Genomic DNA, 17,917 nt, shown 5'->3' on the forward strand with positions numbered 1-17,917 from the left:
TGTCAAATACGTCTAAGAGAAAATGTTGGACTGCAATATGCATATATCATTTCTGAACAGTCTCACTAGGCTATTTATGTTCTTTTTCAATAGGCTATGTTGTATTCCCAAACACTGAACATTTAGTTCATTTAATCATGGTTTCCACTGGCCTTCTTGGGCTTTATCTTGAAATTAAATGACTTAACTTCCGGCCACAGTGTGGTTCATTCTGGCTAACTTTAGTCAGCGTGATGCTCCATCAGCAAATGAAGACGCGGATTGGCTCTGCGGTTATACGTTATTGAGCGACCGGTGAGAGAGGAGGAGAGGAGCGTCTTCTAACTATGTGATGGCATGTTACAGACTAATTTCAGTGTTTAAAGGCAGTGTTGGAAGTGAGAGATGAGTGTAAGCCTACAGTTATCTTACTTTTGTCCTCCTCGCAGGCTTGGATATCAATGTTAAACAAGAATAAAGAGACATTTCCTTACACATCTTTCAAAATAAAAACGTAGTTGCTGAAGCAGCATGTTTTCAACATGACAGTAATAAAATGTATTTACACCGAGTACATTTAACACACCTGAGAGCCTGTAGACTACCAGGCTCTCCAAACATCTCATATTAACATGAATAGTTTATGTATAAAGTGCTTTAAAAACATGTACCTCAGTCAACCACACCAGCACTTCTGCATGTTATAGCCAATTATCTACAAATAGCATTTACATTACTCCTAACCATTTCCCAAAATATACTGTTTCCTTTAAGGTTGTCTTATGTTTATTTCTTGCTTCCTCTCAGAATGTATTGACACTCTGACAGTAAGCTGTCAGCAGTCACGAGTTTACTAAAAGAAATTACAAAATTCATGTTATTCTTTTCACAATATCTATGTTTCCTTATTGCTTATCACCTGGTCAGCTTATTTTCTGTCTGAATGTTTTTCAGCTATAAACTGCCAAATCCAGCTAAGTGGTCCTTACAAGATAAAGAGGCTCAGTGATGTTTCAGGGAGTTTAGGGATCCATTCAATATAATTATAGGCAATTTCACACTGTTTTTAATGTGGAATCTGATATTCTTTATCTTTAAATGTCACTGCTGTAGGCAAAAAGAAAAAAAGAAGGTGCATCCTGGCCGTGTAGAGAACTCTTTGAAATTTAGCATTCAGCTTCTTCTTTCTCATAAATGTGTGCTGGGAGATCCGCCATTAGTCCCAGATGTTCTGCTCTGCATTCAACAGCATCATTGTCTGTGTGTGCATTACATTTGCATAATGGGCCAGTTATGGTGCAACCACCACCAATGAACAAGAGCACATACTCACAGTCTTAGAGAATGCACATGCATTGGATTCCTAAAGCTGCAAAACACAAGCAAGAAAAACAAACAAAAATGGTTATATGTGATTAATTCAGGAATTGACACGTTTTCTCATCTAATTTTTAGAATGAACATTTTAATAAAGTGAATATTACCAATTTTGTTTACATCTGCCAAGACCCCATAGAGGTCTCAGAGACCATTTCGACATCATGTAAGAGTCCAAAACCCTTCATAGTCCAATTGTTAATGATAGATTCTATTTTGAAGGAACAAACAACTCATTTCCTGTTTTGTTCTAAGTGCCCGTTTGCTCCAGTTTCACCTGCAGTTATTTATTTTTAAATAACATATCCCAAGTTCAGTAGCACATATTTTCTAACTCGTAAAATGTCACATTGAATATAAATCACTTCCTCAGATAAATTGTCATTTTTATAATAGTAGAGTTATGACCATATTTTTGTAAAAAGAAACCAATATGACTCAGCCAACACTTGTTGTATTTCACAGCCTTAAGTTTCATGTTGCAGACATTTTTTAATATTAGAACCCACAGTAATATTGTGCCATCAATACCTGAGTCTCATTAAGTCTACATACATATAATCTGCAATAGATTTTCCCATTTGGGTGTCTCAAAGTAAGTGGATCATTTTAATAATTTCTTTCAGGTGATTATGCACTAATTCAAACATATTTATGAATAATATATTCAATTTCTGCTAAGTCTGTTTTGCTAGATGCCACTAAATTCTACACAATGCACCTTTAATGTTTTGTAGTAATAGTAGTAATAGTAGTAGTAATAATCGTAGGGGAATTTGTTTTCAGTACAGCATGGGGGAAATGCTCACTACAGTGTGTCAGCTGGTCAACATATAGGCAGACATAACATAGGCCTACTGAAACAGTGAATTATAATTACAATATTCTTAAGTAGACACTGAAGAGCTGCATGTGTCACAGTGTAAGATGCAAGGACAACCAATTCAGAGGCAGAATTCACAGCTGTTTTGGCAGCAGTAGAAAAGCTGCTCTTGAACCAGGTTGTTTTGGTGGACAAAGACCAGTAGCGCCACCCAGAGGGCACAGCTGGAATTGGATGGTGAACAGGGTGGGGTAGATGAGATATGATTGGAACTGGCTCACCGTGATGCAAAGTGGTGTGCGGTGGTTCAGAGTGACAATGTGCAGCTGTGCAACTGTTATAGATGAAGTGAGGATAGTGTTAATGAAACTGTTGGAAGAGTGTGTCTGAGATACAACAGTCTCTGCTGAGCTTTTCTGCTGACGTAGTCTGAGTTAATAATCCATATGTGTGCCATCCAGCCATCCATCAGCTACACCGGCTTAACATACACACCCACAGACAATTTGGTTCAGTGATCTTCCTCTTTGGAATAGTATCCAGCTACATTGTCATCAAATATAACTACACAGTTTTTTGTTAAATAGCACATAACTATGGCATACAACTATGACATAGCCTATACATTACACAAGCAGTGCTTAGTGGTGGAAGAGGTATTCACATGCTTGAGTCCTTGAGTAAGTTTCAATGCCATGTAATACAAATACAGTAACAAGTAAACATCAAGCATTTAAAATGTTGCTTCAGTAAAATACTGAGGTATTATTATTAATATAGTAATGATATAATGAATCTATAAATATGCAATTATTGCTCATTTATAAAGATTCACTGCTAGATCTGCTTCAATGTAAAGTCCATTTTCAGGCTTCAAGTTTCCACATTAGTGTTTTTTGTTTTTTTTTGGGGTGGAAGGGGACTTAAATCTGCTAAATATCTGTCAGATAAATATAGTGGAATAAAAAGGTACAATATTTTCTCCTGAAGCATACTGAGCTTAAACTAAAAAGTTTCTTAGGAACTTAAGGAAATTATCGAGTTGCAGTTAATTAGAAAAAAAATGTGACTGTTAAATGTAATATTTCAATATAATCCCAATTATTTAAAAATAAATAAATAATGTAATAACTTAATATATAAAAGCTTTCTTAAATGATCCATCCTCAGTATTAACTATTTCATCAGTGTGCCTGCTCACTAGTACAATCCTGTTATGATTCTAGTAAGCAATATTTACTGGATCCAGACAGCAGATGGTGCTCTGATGTAAATTATACTAATGTGAGAAACTAATGTCATCTTCACACAACTGAGGGGTCAGTAAAGTGTCTATAACCATATTTCAGTTAAGGGCATTAGAATAAAAACAGGCAAAGGTATCATGTACATATTTATTGCAGTCATTAGTACCATAAAGTTTCTGCTTCATAAATCATTTTCAGATAAATACGAGAACAGGTCTGTCAGCTAACCCTCCGTCAGGCACCAACACTGTCAGCTGGCTCTGCATACAAACTAAAACAGCATCAAGTCTAATAGAAAAGGCACAACATGTTGTTTAAACATGACAATAAAGTGTTTCTTATCGTTCACATTGTATAGGGACACGTAGAGTTACATGTTCAGGCACTTTATGAAATCAGCGGCAACTTTAGGGAAACTTGTCCTGGTGTGGCTGAAGCATCACAGAGCAGAAAAAATCAACTCACTGGTGTTATTTCGTCACTCCTCAGTACCACAGTCCGTAAGTTAAATGATCATATTGGTGTTCGTACAAGTTGTACCCGTTAAAGTGATTCACTGTTGACTTTGTTGTATAATATCTGAGTTGTGAAAAAAATGAGAACTCCTCAGATTGTTTGAGGAATTTAGAGAAACCTCCACCCCTCCAAAAACATACACATATGTGTCGAACACCCCCTGGAGGGGTCTCAAGCTGGGGGTGGGGACAACTCCTTTACACCATTATATTACAAATCACAGACTTCTCATAACTGCTAACAATTTTCCAAAGCATCTGATTGTCTGTTTTGTCTCCTTCTGGGCAGCTGCTGCATTATCAAAATGAATTTAACACTTGCTTGAGCTCCATAACAGAGAAAATACAATACAGTAAATAATATTACAATCATATTATTATCTTTCATTATCGTTGCATGCAGACACTGGTGGGGTAGATCATCCTGTAAGAATGTAACTTTAAAACAATCAAAGCACATATAGGGAGACAATTGCCTTCAATGTAGGAAAAAAACATTAAAAATTCCATTTGAAAAATGTGTGATTTGCAGCAAATGGGATCAAACGTGAAACAACACCAGTATGGTCCTTTATGTGGAATGAAATCTATTATAATCATCAAAAAATGTTCCATTGTTTTTTTATTTGATCAATTTATAGGAAATGTAGGAATATTTATTCACATTTTTGCTTTTTATTACTGGTGATATATCAATGTGGATAAAAAGTGAGTGATAAGGAGCAGAGATGGAAAACCCTCTCTAAGATGATTTATATCAAACAATAACAATTTAAAGACTGTTGTTAGACACTGATAGAAGAACACAGTGCTCAGTTAATTTCTCTCTTTTGAAAACTTGTGTGGGAGCTACAAACACACATTAATGCAAACGAGTGGAATACCTGACAAGGACAGCATGCAATATAATGCTCTGTCTGGAAATCCATATACATTTGTATTTACGCACTCTCCCTCAAACACACACACACACACACACACACACACACACACACACACACACACACACACACACACACACACACACACACACACACACACACACACACACACACACACACACACAAACACACACACACACTGACAGAACATAATGTACTCAGTGAACACTCTGTTCCACATGCTGCAGAAGTCTCTGGCAGACACACAGAGCTCAGCAACACAGATTCTCATCTTCTGCAATGTTAACTCTTACTGACAGTTTCTCTTTTAAAGCATACTGTGACATGTCAACCTAATAATTTAACTTCAACAGGACCCTATCACCACAACTGACTGTGCCAATTCAAGTGCTGCTGTTAAATTGAGCAAATGGCAATGACACTAACGGAATAATCCTTACACATTTCATTTCAGGATATTGGTGGTATTATATTTCTGATGAGCAATCTTTGAACAGTCCTTTAGGGTGGAATTTCCCTTTATACGCTCTTTTCTTATTAGAGTCACATTGTACATGTTGCCATGCTAGCTGCTCTGTGGCTCCTCCCCAAAGACAAGCTGTTTTTAATTTCCTGCACCACTAAAGCTAAACCGGCGCCGTGTCCCAGCTCCATACCACAAAACTACTTTTATCAAGGATTTGAATGCGAAATCAGTTGTCTATTAAAAAACGGATACCACGAACATACACGTAGCTGTGTACGTGCCCACCAAAGTTGCTTGTTTTATGAGTGTAGGTTTGATGGACTCACTCATGACTGGAATAAATTTAGTCATTAAAATGGAAAGTGTGGAAACAAAAACAAATTTGCTTCCTTGGGAAAAAAAACATTTTGCTTTCTCTTTCTCATACCTGTGTTATTAACTAAAGACCTGAAAGATCAATAAAATGCCACATAAATCTGAGGGAACTGCATAAGTTTCTGTGGGTTTGTCTCTATGAACAGCCCCTTTCATATTACACATAGGAGTTTGATCCATTGGTATTATAAAATATGGATTGTTGCAGCAGCTTTACAAAACTGACTGAAATGTATTAAAATCATTAATGGCTTGTATACTAACTGCCAACTGCATGGCCAGATCTACTATATGGGCAATCTGGGCAAGTGCCCAGGGGCCTTTGAGCAGAAAGAGCCCTCAATGATGGGGCCCCAACATTCTGCAGTACAACATAGTAGTGTATTCTTTATTCTGTTGTAATGTGCAACTAGGACACAGCCCGGGTTTCCCAAAATGTACAAGAGGAAAATATATATTGTCTAAGCAGTTCTGCTTCACATGAAAAACAATAATTGATGCCTACACTCATAATGTGACAGATTAAAGGGAAATTGCCTTGATGCTTGACATTTTCTCTATAGACTTATAATTGATCAATATTGACAGAAAGCAGTAAGAAATTCTGAATACTAACTACTAACTGTAGTTAATTTGTCTTTTTTAATTAGGTTCTGAAGATGTAAATCAACATGATTTAACATTCTATTATTGACTACATGCTTTGATCTTTAATCACTGTCAAACATATTCTACTTAAAACACTAGCCATTTAGTGTATGAAAAATAAAATTAATCAGTTATTAATCAATCGATAAAAAAGAGAGCATTTCATGTAAACAAACATAAATAAAAGGGGGATTCCAGGAGGCAGATTTATAGTTAGCCAGTTTAAGTAAACATCTTAATGCGGCTACTGAACAGCAATCCTGTATGCTCTTTAATAAATAATCCAGGGAGAAGAAATGTTTAACTTTGTTTTACATTTCAGATGCCTAAACACAAGTAGAAGGGTAATGAGATGGAGGTGCAAACATCACATTTGACCTTCAGTTCTCATTTGTTACTTCTTGTTGGGTTCATTATATAATTTTAAACAGTGACCACATAGACAGCTGAACTGAATTTGGGAACATAAGATATATCGTTGCAGTCTCGGTTGTAGTAGTTCTAGTTGTGTATTTCTGCCTAGTTCAGCTTTACAACACAAGTGTTGTTTCACTTATTCAAATTCAGCACATAAAGCGAGAAGCGAAACCTTGGCAGTATTTTGGCTAACAATGTAAGTGTGCTTCCTGTCCTCCCCGTATAACGTCAACTAACCTCCTGTCTCAGTGACATTACTGGCCTCAGACTGGCCATACCTTGTCACTGATCAACAGTCTTCTGTTGGGATAAACCGGCCTTCAGGGGACACTGGCACGATGCCCGGTTTAAAGCAATGTGGATTCAAATGGAGGGAAATTTGCATCAGTTCTCTGGTAATCGCTGACCATTACACACTGATGTTTCAGACTGAAACATGTGCTGTGGCATGTGCTGACTATATTCTGTCTACCTGTCAGCACTAGACTCCTGGTCTACAAAATTCATAAACTGTGCACACAAAGTAAAAAGTGACTGTACAGTGCTTTTGTTTGTTTGTCCGGACCATGTCATCATCTGTCAGCTTCCTTATGTTTTCATCCAATTATTGAATGTGTGGCCATGCAAATTTAGGTTGTGGTAGGTTCACAGGTACTTTGCAATGCATCTCACCCAAATTGCACCTTGGGATATTCGGTGTAAAGACTGGGTTTTGCCAATTAGAGTGGTGTCTGAACATCAGGTGAAGAATGGTCAATTTCACACTTACACCCTGTCACTGAGTGTGTGGTGTGTATTAGTCATGAATCTATGCTTTAACCCTGTACATCATGCCAATGTTCCCTGAGTTGAGGAATCAGTCTGTGATAGCACTCACTAAAGACTAATACAGCCAATAAAGCCTGAATAGAATATAGACTTCAGTCCACAGTAGTGTCTGTGATAATGTCTCTGTCATTTGTGTTTTAACTTTTACTGGGATGTTCTGTTTTGGCTGGTAACCAACTGAACTGATAAGGTTCGCGTGGCACCAGCAGATCTATGTCAAGTCTCTTTTGCTCTTTGTCACTGTTAACTGTCCTGTACCCGAGCAATGACATAGCCCCCTTACACACTTCCTGGATACGCTTAACCTTGTTGTATGGCAGCGAGGTACGCCAAGCCTGGGAGACATCGGCAGCGTTTCGTGAAGTGATTTTGAAGGCCTCTTTCCTGGTGCCTTTACCTTTTCCATGAGTCGTCTTGTAGATCCATTCCTCCAGCTGTTTGGTCATGTCCAGACCTACAAAGTCATACATGGCAGTTATTTCCCCAAGTGGGTTTCGCGCCACATCCTCATAGCGGACCATTTTGTAGCGGCCTTTTAGAAAGGGAGGGGGCTTCAGTATGGCCCTCTCATTGATGCGCACATGGCTACGGCAGATCTCCTGCATGACTTGATACTGGACCTCGGCTGCTGGAATGCTCCTCTGCTCCAAGACGACCGCATTGTCACTGACGAAAGCTTTGGCTGACTCCTCTCTGGACCGCATGACAGCCCGTGGGTCTCGAACCAGATGGATGATGCGGAGGTCTAGGCTTGGGTCCTGCAAGAGCGGGTAAAGGGATTCAAGTTCAAAAAATCGAACTTCTTTTAACACCACGTGACTGTAAGTACCACACGCCTCCTCCACCCCCACAAGGCCCCTAGAGTCACACGCCAGCAAGCAGTGAGTCTGGTTGCTGAACTTGATGCGTGGCGTGAGAGGGCACGCTGGGGGTGAGCACAGTGCTCGACTGTGACTCCACATGAACAAGGAGGACACGTTGTGGTGCTCTGGCAGGTAGGCCTCCATCACTGTGAAATCACACTGGAATACGCTACGTAATAGATCCCTCACAGCCATTCGGACTGCTCTCGCACTGGGTTTCTGCAGTTTGGTCCACACATGCCAAGCGGGCTCCATAAGATAGAAGACAGATGGGTGTTGATTGAACACCTGACCCAGGAAGGATGAGCCTGATCGCCATGACGACAACAACAGCACGTGAACTTTGCCATTAGAGGGGGCGGAGCCGCAGGGGCTGAGCTGGACATACCAGCCGCAGAACAGCACCACTGCTGCCCCCTGCAGGATCACCAGGAAGATCATGGTGCTGAGGTTCACTCTGCAACGGGGCATCATGGCTGGGGATCACTGGCAGCTCTATGGTGCTAGATGTGAATCTTTCTCTTCTTTGTCCCCTATGGAGCTGTGTTGCCTCTGCTGAGGGAAAGACAGAACAGTGAATGTGAATAAGAGGGTTAATTGGAAGGAGAAAGAGAGAGAGAAATTGATATGTTGAACACAAAATGTTTGTTTCCAAAATGTACAGTCTTCCTTGGAAAGCACCGCTTAGCAAATGAGACCAATTTTATCCTAAAACAGTAGTATCCAAATCATTAGAGCACCTGTCTCACAAATTAGATTAAAAGTTGATAAAAACAGAGAAGACAAAACCAGACACAACATTAATGAAAATGTTGTTTGTACAAGAAACAGTCCACATTGCTGACCGTCTACAGAAAGACTGTTCTAAAGCCTGGAAACTACAAAATCGAAATCTCCATTACCCTTTTCTTTGAGTTTTAAAGTAAATTAAATTCATAATTATATTCATCCCCAGTAATTCAGAGTCAGGTCTTCATGAATGTATCTAGGACGAAACAAATTGTCGACATCGTTGGGTTCATTTGTACACTGCTTTCATCAGAGGACAACTGTCCAGCCAAAGTTCAGTATGTTAAAGATGTGCTCAATGCAACACACAGAACTACATATTTATGAGAGCCAAGAGGCTGCAGACTACTTTGTATCTATATGTGTGAATGCACTGTAACACACCTGATTATCCAACCCAACTGTCTGCAGTTGAGTTGCATTGTGGGCAATGTAGGTTTCAGGTTTTGAGATAGAATGCATAAAAAAGAAGATTCTGCTGAAGTGAGTCCAACAATATTAAAGACAGCAATATTAAATTGGTGGCGTACACTTTGAAAGGATATAGATAGATAAGGACATAGGGGGGGAAATGATCCCAAAAGTATTCTCCAGAACCATAGACTACATTAAGATACTAATATTTAATGTGTTACCAAAAACCTCTGTCAATAAGAGCGCAACTTTGGGCTCAATGGTGGGGAAAACTCTTGTCTGCTGCCAAGTTTTAGTTAAGTTCTGACTTCTAAAGGAAGTCAAAAAGCACAAATCAGTTGAAGTCAAGCCTCCATTAACTGATGTTATACTAAGAGATGCAGGCCCACCATCCTGCGTGTTGGACAAGAGGAACCACTGCTGCATTAGTGGGAAAGTGATCAGCTTTCCCACTAACTGTGTTATTTTTGGTAATGTCCTCCCGGAAAACACCAGGGGGATAATGGTGAGTGCAGTACTGTAGATATAGGACAGAAGCAATGCAGTTGCAGGTCACTGCTGGGTCCTAATTGCTGCTAACCCTGCAGCCTGGCCCTTTTCAACAGTATTTGTTTTACTGTCATGCAACTGACAGTAAACATCAGCTTTATGATGATACGTTATGAGCTTAGCTTTTGTCAGCTGTATCTTTCTTCATTCTCTACCATCATCAGGTGTCACCTACTGTATAAACATCCTAAACACCAACACACTCACACAGTCACACACAAACGTATAGATTACATACATGTTTCGAAAGTAGGCTTGGTCCATGTTTGCACATGACCAATTCCTGGCACATCACATTCTTTGAAAAAGTATATCACTCTCAGTTTGTATTGAAATTGCACTTCAGCCATGAAAGGGCTTGATTTGCAGGTAACACTAAGTAGATACTCTAAGAGAAGGAAGGAGGAAATGGGACAAAGGGATAGGTGACTATAGAGCCTACATGTTGACCCTATCACACTTGTGCAATGCAACGGCAAATAATCTAAGTTTAGGCTTGACTTTGTTCTTCAGGTTATAAAGCACATTCCCAATATGTGGAAAGTTTTCATTTGTTAATTTCTTACTAATACCTGAAAGGAGTTGCGGTCTTCTTACAGAGTATTTTTAATATCCTGTAAAGTGAACAAAGTCCATTAGTTTAAATAAAGCTCTTTTGAATAGCTTCCTTTATCTGTATTATTGATTAATGGATACTAACCCTAACCCTAACCCATATCTCTATCAATATGTTGGTTTATATGTTGTATGGTTTGGAGGCACTGGCAAAAAGACAGGAGGCGGCGCTGCAGGAGAGGAGTTGCAGGAGTTGAAGATTGATAACACTGAGATTGGGAAATTGCTTTTTAAATAATACACATAATTTCTTATCTCAAGCATCTCTTTAAGCTGACACAGGGCAGTGTGAATGCATGGGTTTAAAATGAGCTTTTCAAGTTTACGTGCATATATTACTTTTTATTCTCTTAATATGTTTTCATATTATGTTTTTAAAATGTTTAGATAACATGGTTTAAGTTAATATTTTGAACATTTCAAGCATTTTATTTTTTATTACTTTAATTTATTTTATTCATGTTTTTCAACCCCATAGTTTATGTGAATGCTTTCATCTTTATCACGTCATAACATGCATGTGAGCTGAAGAGAATGAACCTGAAGAACCACAAGTACTGAATTAAACCCAAAGGCTCTCCATCCACATGTGGCACATGTGGAAAAGAGAAGAGCGCATGTCCGTGGATGCAGCTGAGCGTGTGCGTCACAGAAAGAAAATTTATAGTCAAGAATAATCTAATCATGATGTTGCCATGCTTTGATGTTTTATCCATATCTAGTCTGCAGTGATGCAGTTACTGCTTTACATTCTTGGTGTTTTTCTATAAGCTCGAACTTTATAGGCCATAGGTTTTCAGGGTGGAAAGAGCTTTTTGACCATCAATGGAGGACATGACTCCACTGTAACAGAAATTCTTTTAGAAATTAGATAAGAAGCAGGGACACCCAAAACACCTACTCAGTGGTCAATCTCAGCCTCTACATGAATTAATCGCAAAACTTCATTGCAAATGTGTGGAGATAAGTGGCTGTCTACATCACTATGATAGTGGTGGTTAGCAGCAACGAGGACTAAAGGTGGAAAAATGTATATTTCGGTCAATTGGGGGAAAAAAAAAAGAAGGTTACAAATATCAACCTGCAGGATAGCATATTGCATCTCTATAAAGATTGTTCTTAAATATTTTATTGTTCTGCTTATTTTGAGATGCAGTTATAAAAAAAAAACATGCTAAGTGAAGCTTCTTTTTGTGCTCGGCTGTCTGTCTACAGAAATACTAACCCAACAAGCTTCTTAGGCCTCTAAATGAATTCATTGCAAAAGGAAGAAAGAGACACAGTGCTGTAGAGGACTGTCCTTCCAAAACCTCAAGTGTGAGACCGAGATCATTGCTGAGGTGATCCAAGCAAGCGAGCCATAATCTGTTGTGCTTATTAAACAAGCCTCGACATGAGCTCCTCACCTTCAGACCCTCAGGAAACAAAAATAAACAACAGACTTCATGACAGATCCCTCCTCCTCTTTCTTTACTCGCCTCTCCCCCATAATTGGGTCCTGCCTCTCCTATGCAGAATAAAACATATATTGTTGGGTCGTCATAAAGGTTTCATCTTATCACATCCTCTCACGTCCAAACAGGTGATCCACTGGCAATTTTACTGAATGTGATCCACCCTTACTATACCTTTTAAACCTGTGGGTGATTTTGTAATAAACCTTCCAGTCTTATTACATACCTACACAACTTGAACCATTTGTACCAAATCTCATAAAGCTTTACATCACATTAACATTATGTGAAAGAAAGATGCAAACAAAGAGGCAAACTCAGTGAATCCTGAGGCCTGTACTTACTTTTTGGAACAACTTTTTAACTTTCCTGCTTGGACCAATGGAGTGGTTTATTTCACCCAGTCACAGTTGTTTAACTTTACTGCATCTCACATCATAGCTTTAGGAGGCAGAGATTACAACACACTCAAAATCAGGTCAAAAGTATCCAAAAAAAAAAAAAAGCATCCTGAATTACTGATTTCTTGGCTTTCAATACACTGATGCTGTTACATTTTAAAGTTATCCAGCCAGTCGGGCATCTCAGACTTTTGGCTCCGTCTCTTGTCTGCAGCGGGACCGTTCTAGTCCTCATCAGTGGATTTCTTTACGAGGGTGTGGCTGTGATCCACTGGGACTGGATTCAGGTACTAGGCGGTTTTAAATGACTTTCTCTTTCCCTAATCTAAACCACGTCGGATTGTTTAACAGTCTGCCCAGCAGGAGGAAATTAAAGTAAATCAAAATACACTCCAGGATTAATGTTGCACAACACAGCAGAACTGAACAGTTACATCAGCTTCATATACATGTGACATGTTGGGCTGCAACAGAGGAGCGCCTCCCATCCTCACTAATGCTGCTGCTGTTAAATTAGCTCCATTTGCTATACCATGACGGCCTGCAGTTTCCCCCTTTGGTCCCACTGTTGTCCATTGTTACAAATCTTACACAGTAGACATCTGTGTGTACGAACATGAGCATGACTGTGATCACTGACATGTAAAACTGCCAGTGTGGCCAAATATAAATAAATACCAACATCCTCTAAAGCCTATAGTGTCATAAAGAATGCAAATGTAGCACGCAGTATATGTGTCCTCCTCATGATTAACAAGAGTACCTTTAAATCCACCATAAAGGTAGAAGGAAGTTTATGAAATGTATAAATTCTCTTCCCTATCCAATTCTCCCCCACTATCGAGACTTTAAAGAATCATCTAAGAACATACTTCTACTCCCTAGCTTTTAACCCTCCTGCTGTCTCAACTGGTTTTTAACTGTGCCTAATGAAAATGAATAAAAACCAGCTCCGGTATTTCACCTGAAGTCTCCATAGGTGTGTGCTGTTGTCACCATGTGCTCTACGCTTTATGTGACCATGTGCTTTTCTATTATTACTTTTATTATTAATGTTGCTGCTGTTATTGTGTTTGTTCTTCCTCTGTGTTAAGCACTTTCAAATGTGGTGTGTTGAAGCTGAAGTTTGAAAGGGTTTGAAAGATTTTCTCTCAAATTCAAAAGCATTAACAGAGAATTCCTTTTGTCTATCAGCTGAGAAAATTATAACACTTCCTCCTGTGCAAGTAATGTACAATGCCGATAACATATACAGTTAAGCTAATAAAATTTACTGTAATATTTCGACTTGCAACTCCAATGAATCAGTAGTTAAGTCAAGGTGGCACAGTGAATGGAGCACCCATGTGGTTCAGAGTAATACACCCAGCTTCCTTTCACAGCAATTAAGGTTGTCCAATCAAACACAACTATCAAGAGATCAATGGGAAGCTGGTGAGTTTTTTTGTAGTTCCAGTAGGAGTCTGCAGTTTTAGTTTTTATAGCTGCGGGGTCCACTTAATGTAAATTTCTCATGTTTGTGGGGGGCTCTGTAGACTTCTTGCAGATGTACGCTTGCAGCCTGAAATGTATGACTGTACTACATGTACAGACTGCACACCGTCCACATCTGAGGCCTCTATGCAAAACTATAGCAGCGGTTAGTTGGGGTGTCTGCACATAGTGATGTTTTAGCTGGTAACAGCAGAAACGTCCGTGTGGTGATATAAATGGCATTATGACAATAGTTGTGGTTAGCAGCAACAAGGGCTGCAATGCAATGGGCACTGCTCTTTCAAATTGGCGGTGAAAAAAATATCTATTTGAGTCAATGGGGGTAAAAAAATTTGAAGGTAAAAATAGTGAGGTTACAACTATCAACCTGCAGGATAGAATAGCATGTTGCATCTGTATAAAGGTTATCCAAGCTTTTGTTGTTCTGCTTATTCTGAAATGCAGTTACCAAAAAAACTGCTTGTTGTGCTCAGCTGTCTGCATAAAGGAATATTTTAACCCAACAAGCTCCTCAGGGTTGTTTAAGGATTTTGTGCAGCTGTGTGGAGCAGCCATGAGTGTCAGCGGTGTGTCAGAGGATAAATAAACCACTCAGCCAGGCAGTCTTCTTCAACAACAACCTCCAACAGCTGAATCCTCAAACTGATTGAAAGCTGTCTTTATTTAAGTGTGCTAAACATTTCACAGTGTAGTTGGTAATAAAAAAGTGTTACTGATTATATGATATGCTACAACAAGCCCTTTTGACAGGAAATTACTTATTTTCAGCTAAAATTAAGTTGATAGTTGTTTGGTCCATAAAATGGTGAAAAATGTTGTTCCCAAAGCCCAAGGAGACGCCCTCTAATGTCCTCTCCTGTTCCCACCAAAAGTGCACTACACAAACAAGTTTGGTAAAGAGACAGAGGACTAAAGAAATCTGAAAATAATCACATTTGAGAAACTGGAATCAGAGAATTTGGATATTTTTATTTTAGAAAATGATGATTATCAATTATAAAAAAAATTGATGCAACTAATTGATTAATCGACTAATGCAGCTCTAGAATCATGTAGTCATGTCATGTCAGTAACATGTAACTACAGTGTTATCTATAGGCCAGGTATATGTCACTGGGGCTGAGCAATGCAGTTATTTAACATTTGATGACAAAATCTTGCCTGATGTACAAAAATACTTAACAGTGGAATATACTGCATTCTGTATCATTGTGAGTATTTAATGTGATTTTACATGAATTAGATGCATTATGATACAATATACCAATATCATGATACTTAATTCAGCCATAATGCTGAGCCGTCTGCTGACATTACCTGCATGACCCTGTCCTCCTTTACAGGCTCTATTACAGCTTCAAACAGGGACACTCCAGGAGTACTTGGTAGGCTATCATTGAATTATCTTATGATTCAAAAATAATTTCAGTTGGAAAATATATAGAAAACTATTTGTTGGGTTCATTTTTTTACCGTCTGAATCCGTACTAAACGGGATTCATGAGGGGTTCTGAAGCCCCTGTGTCTACATGGGGGGCTCAGTGCTGTTAAACTATTTGAAACCGAATGAAACTTGGGCTTAGGCGAGGTTGTAGTACCAAAACAGCGCACTAATTCACTTGCATGTCTGTATTTTTTTTGTAGACGAATTTATTGATGCGTTGTCCCAAAATGTGCCCGCTGGCTCCTCTCCACCGGCCCCACGGAAACTTAACAACACCAACCAACACCAACCAACGTGAACAGAAGAAAAACGGTCCTGGCCGAAGAAGAAAAGCCTGAACACTGCGGTGATTGTTTGGGAGTTTATTTTCTTTCCAATACATGTATCAGGAATATCTTACCTTCGGGTCGTGCTGGCTGGCACGGAGCCGGTGCGCGGTGCTCTCTATCCTCCCACACCCGGCGGTGCTCCTCTGCCGTCGGTCCGCAGCTGCTCGGTTACCTCCACAGTCTGTCCGGCGGTGCGGAGTTTTGAGACGTGGCCAGAGGCTCTGCTTGCTGAATGGCAGTGTATGCAGTGGGCTGGGCGGGGGCTGGTGGTCAGAGACAGAGAGGAGGCTGGTGGGCGGGCTGACAGTGTCCCAGCAGGAGGAGGAGGACAGAGGCACCATGCTGAGAGATAACCTATGAAGGTCTTTGTGGCATCTGCTGAGTCATGGCTAAGTTTAGAAAGCCTCAACAGGTCTGTGGACCCGATATCTACGTTTGTTGGACGATATATTGTCTCAGAAATAATCTCGATAAACGATATTATTGTCATTTGACGATCATTTTATACCACTGATATAATGATAATATAATATAATAATAATGCAAGGGGGGTAGGGGGATGGGACTGGAGAGTGGAAACACAGACTGCCATTATGGGTAACTTGGGACAGAGTTTTAGATTTACCTTTAATTCCAAATAAACTGTGCCACTTACTTCTGCAGTCTCCAATCAGGACTCCCACAGTGAGGAATGGAGGTAACTACTTGCCTAGCCAATGTGACATGAATAGCCTCTTAGCTGATGTGAAGTGTGGCAATATTGAGATAAAAAAAAAACCCAACAACAATCAAGGTCATGTCCATGTATCCATGTATAGACATGATGATGTTGATAATTACGTTATTGTACAATAAGTCAATAACATAATATTGTGACAGGCCTACTTGAAAGAGGGAACCCCTTTAGGAATTAATGCAGAACTGTTTTTTAAAATGATTTTAAGGGGGGATTATGCATTATTATTGTGTACTCAAATAAAAACGTATTCGTCCAGTGACATAGCTTATATTGGAGTACGTATAATAATGAGGAAATAGTTCCTCTTGTTGGCCACACATGAGAGGTCAGTTAGAATAATAATTTGAAAAGCTCCTAGTTTTGATTGTCAGTTTATGACTCTAGATTTGGAGGTTTCATATGTATCCTTTACTTAATCCATGAAAGGTTTCACAGAGATCTTTCTCAAGAGTGACATGGTCCAGAGAGCAGCATAAACAAACACAATACCCGGTTAATACACAATACAAGGTCAAGGACATAAACACAGATGCATGAGCAGGTACAACTTTGTACTTTTCAACTCTGAATAACATCTACAGACAAGCAAAAAGCCAGCATTCAACCAGCATGACAAAAATTAAGAGCTAAAAACAAAAGCATGAAAAAACTGCTGTTCTGTGAAGGCAGAATCATGGACAGGCAGGTTCGACTTCCGCTTCTGCTGTTACTTTTATAACAAAATTGTTAATCTTATAACAAGTGCATGGTTTAAAAATGTGTCTAGCTTCAGCCCTTTAAGAGTGAAACAAGCAAAATGGTACTAAATGTTAGTGTTATCAAAGATAATGGAATTGTCTTAGTGATACATGATCTTAGCTTAAAGACAAAGGAATAATTGTATAATTAAAAGCAGGCAAAGCAGGCCCTGCAGGAGCATCTGGAAAGAACGCTCTCCAAATCCAAAGAGGCATGAACAGATAGTGATTCCATCTGATATCCCACCCAGTGAGCAGCCAGAGCACCAGATGGATGTGAGCCCACTGAAATGGAAAGAAGTGGAGAACATAATAAGATGGCATCATCAGCCCCAGGCTCTAACGGAGTCCAGTAAAGGGTATATAAGAACGCGTATAATGTTCTACACTTTCTGTGGAAGTTAATGAGAAAGTTAATGACACTGGCATGGGAGAAGCGAGTCCTGGAGTATCAGCCAATTCCAGGCTATCAGCTTCCTCAATGTCAAGGAAAAGATTTTCTTCAGCGTCAC

General features: G+C 39.3%; 1 protein-coding gene across 1 annotated transcript; it reads right to left on the reverse strand.

Moving 5' to 3' along the window:
* Nucleotides 1-7,714: 7,714 nt before the first annotated feature.
* chst6 (carbohydrate sulfotransferase 6) lies at nucleotides 7,715-16,133 on the reverse strand. Its single transcript, XM_062421349.1, has 2 exons — nucleotides 16,001-16,133; nucleotides 7,715-8,995 (listed from the first exon to the last, which is right to left on the reverse strand). The coding sequence occupies exon 2, from the start codon at nucleotides 8,912-8,914 to the stop codon at nucleotides 7,715-7,717; it is 1,200 nt and encodes a 399-aa protein (XP_062277333.1). The 5' UTR covers nucleotides 8,915-8,995; nucleotides 16,001-16,133.
* Between the last annotated feature and the right edge of the window lie 1,784 nt (nucleotides 16,134-17,917).

Source organism: Scomber scombrus, chromosome 6, assembly GCF_963691925.1.
Source record: "Scomber scombrus chromosome 6, fScoSco1.1, whole genome shotgun sequence".
Classification (NCBI taxonomy): domain Eukaryota; kingdom Metazoa; phylum Chordata; class Actinopteri; order Scombriformes; family Scombridae; genus Scomber; species Scomber scombrus.

Excerpts from the sequence above, each read along its gene's own strand:
- chst6 (XM_062421349.1), bottom strand. The coding sequence starts at position 8,914 with ATGATGCCCCGTTGCAGAGTGAACCTCAGCACCATGATCTTCCTGGTG.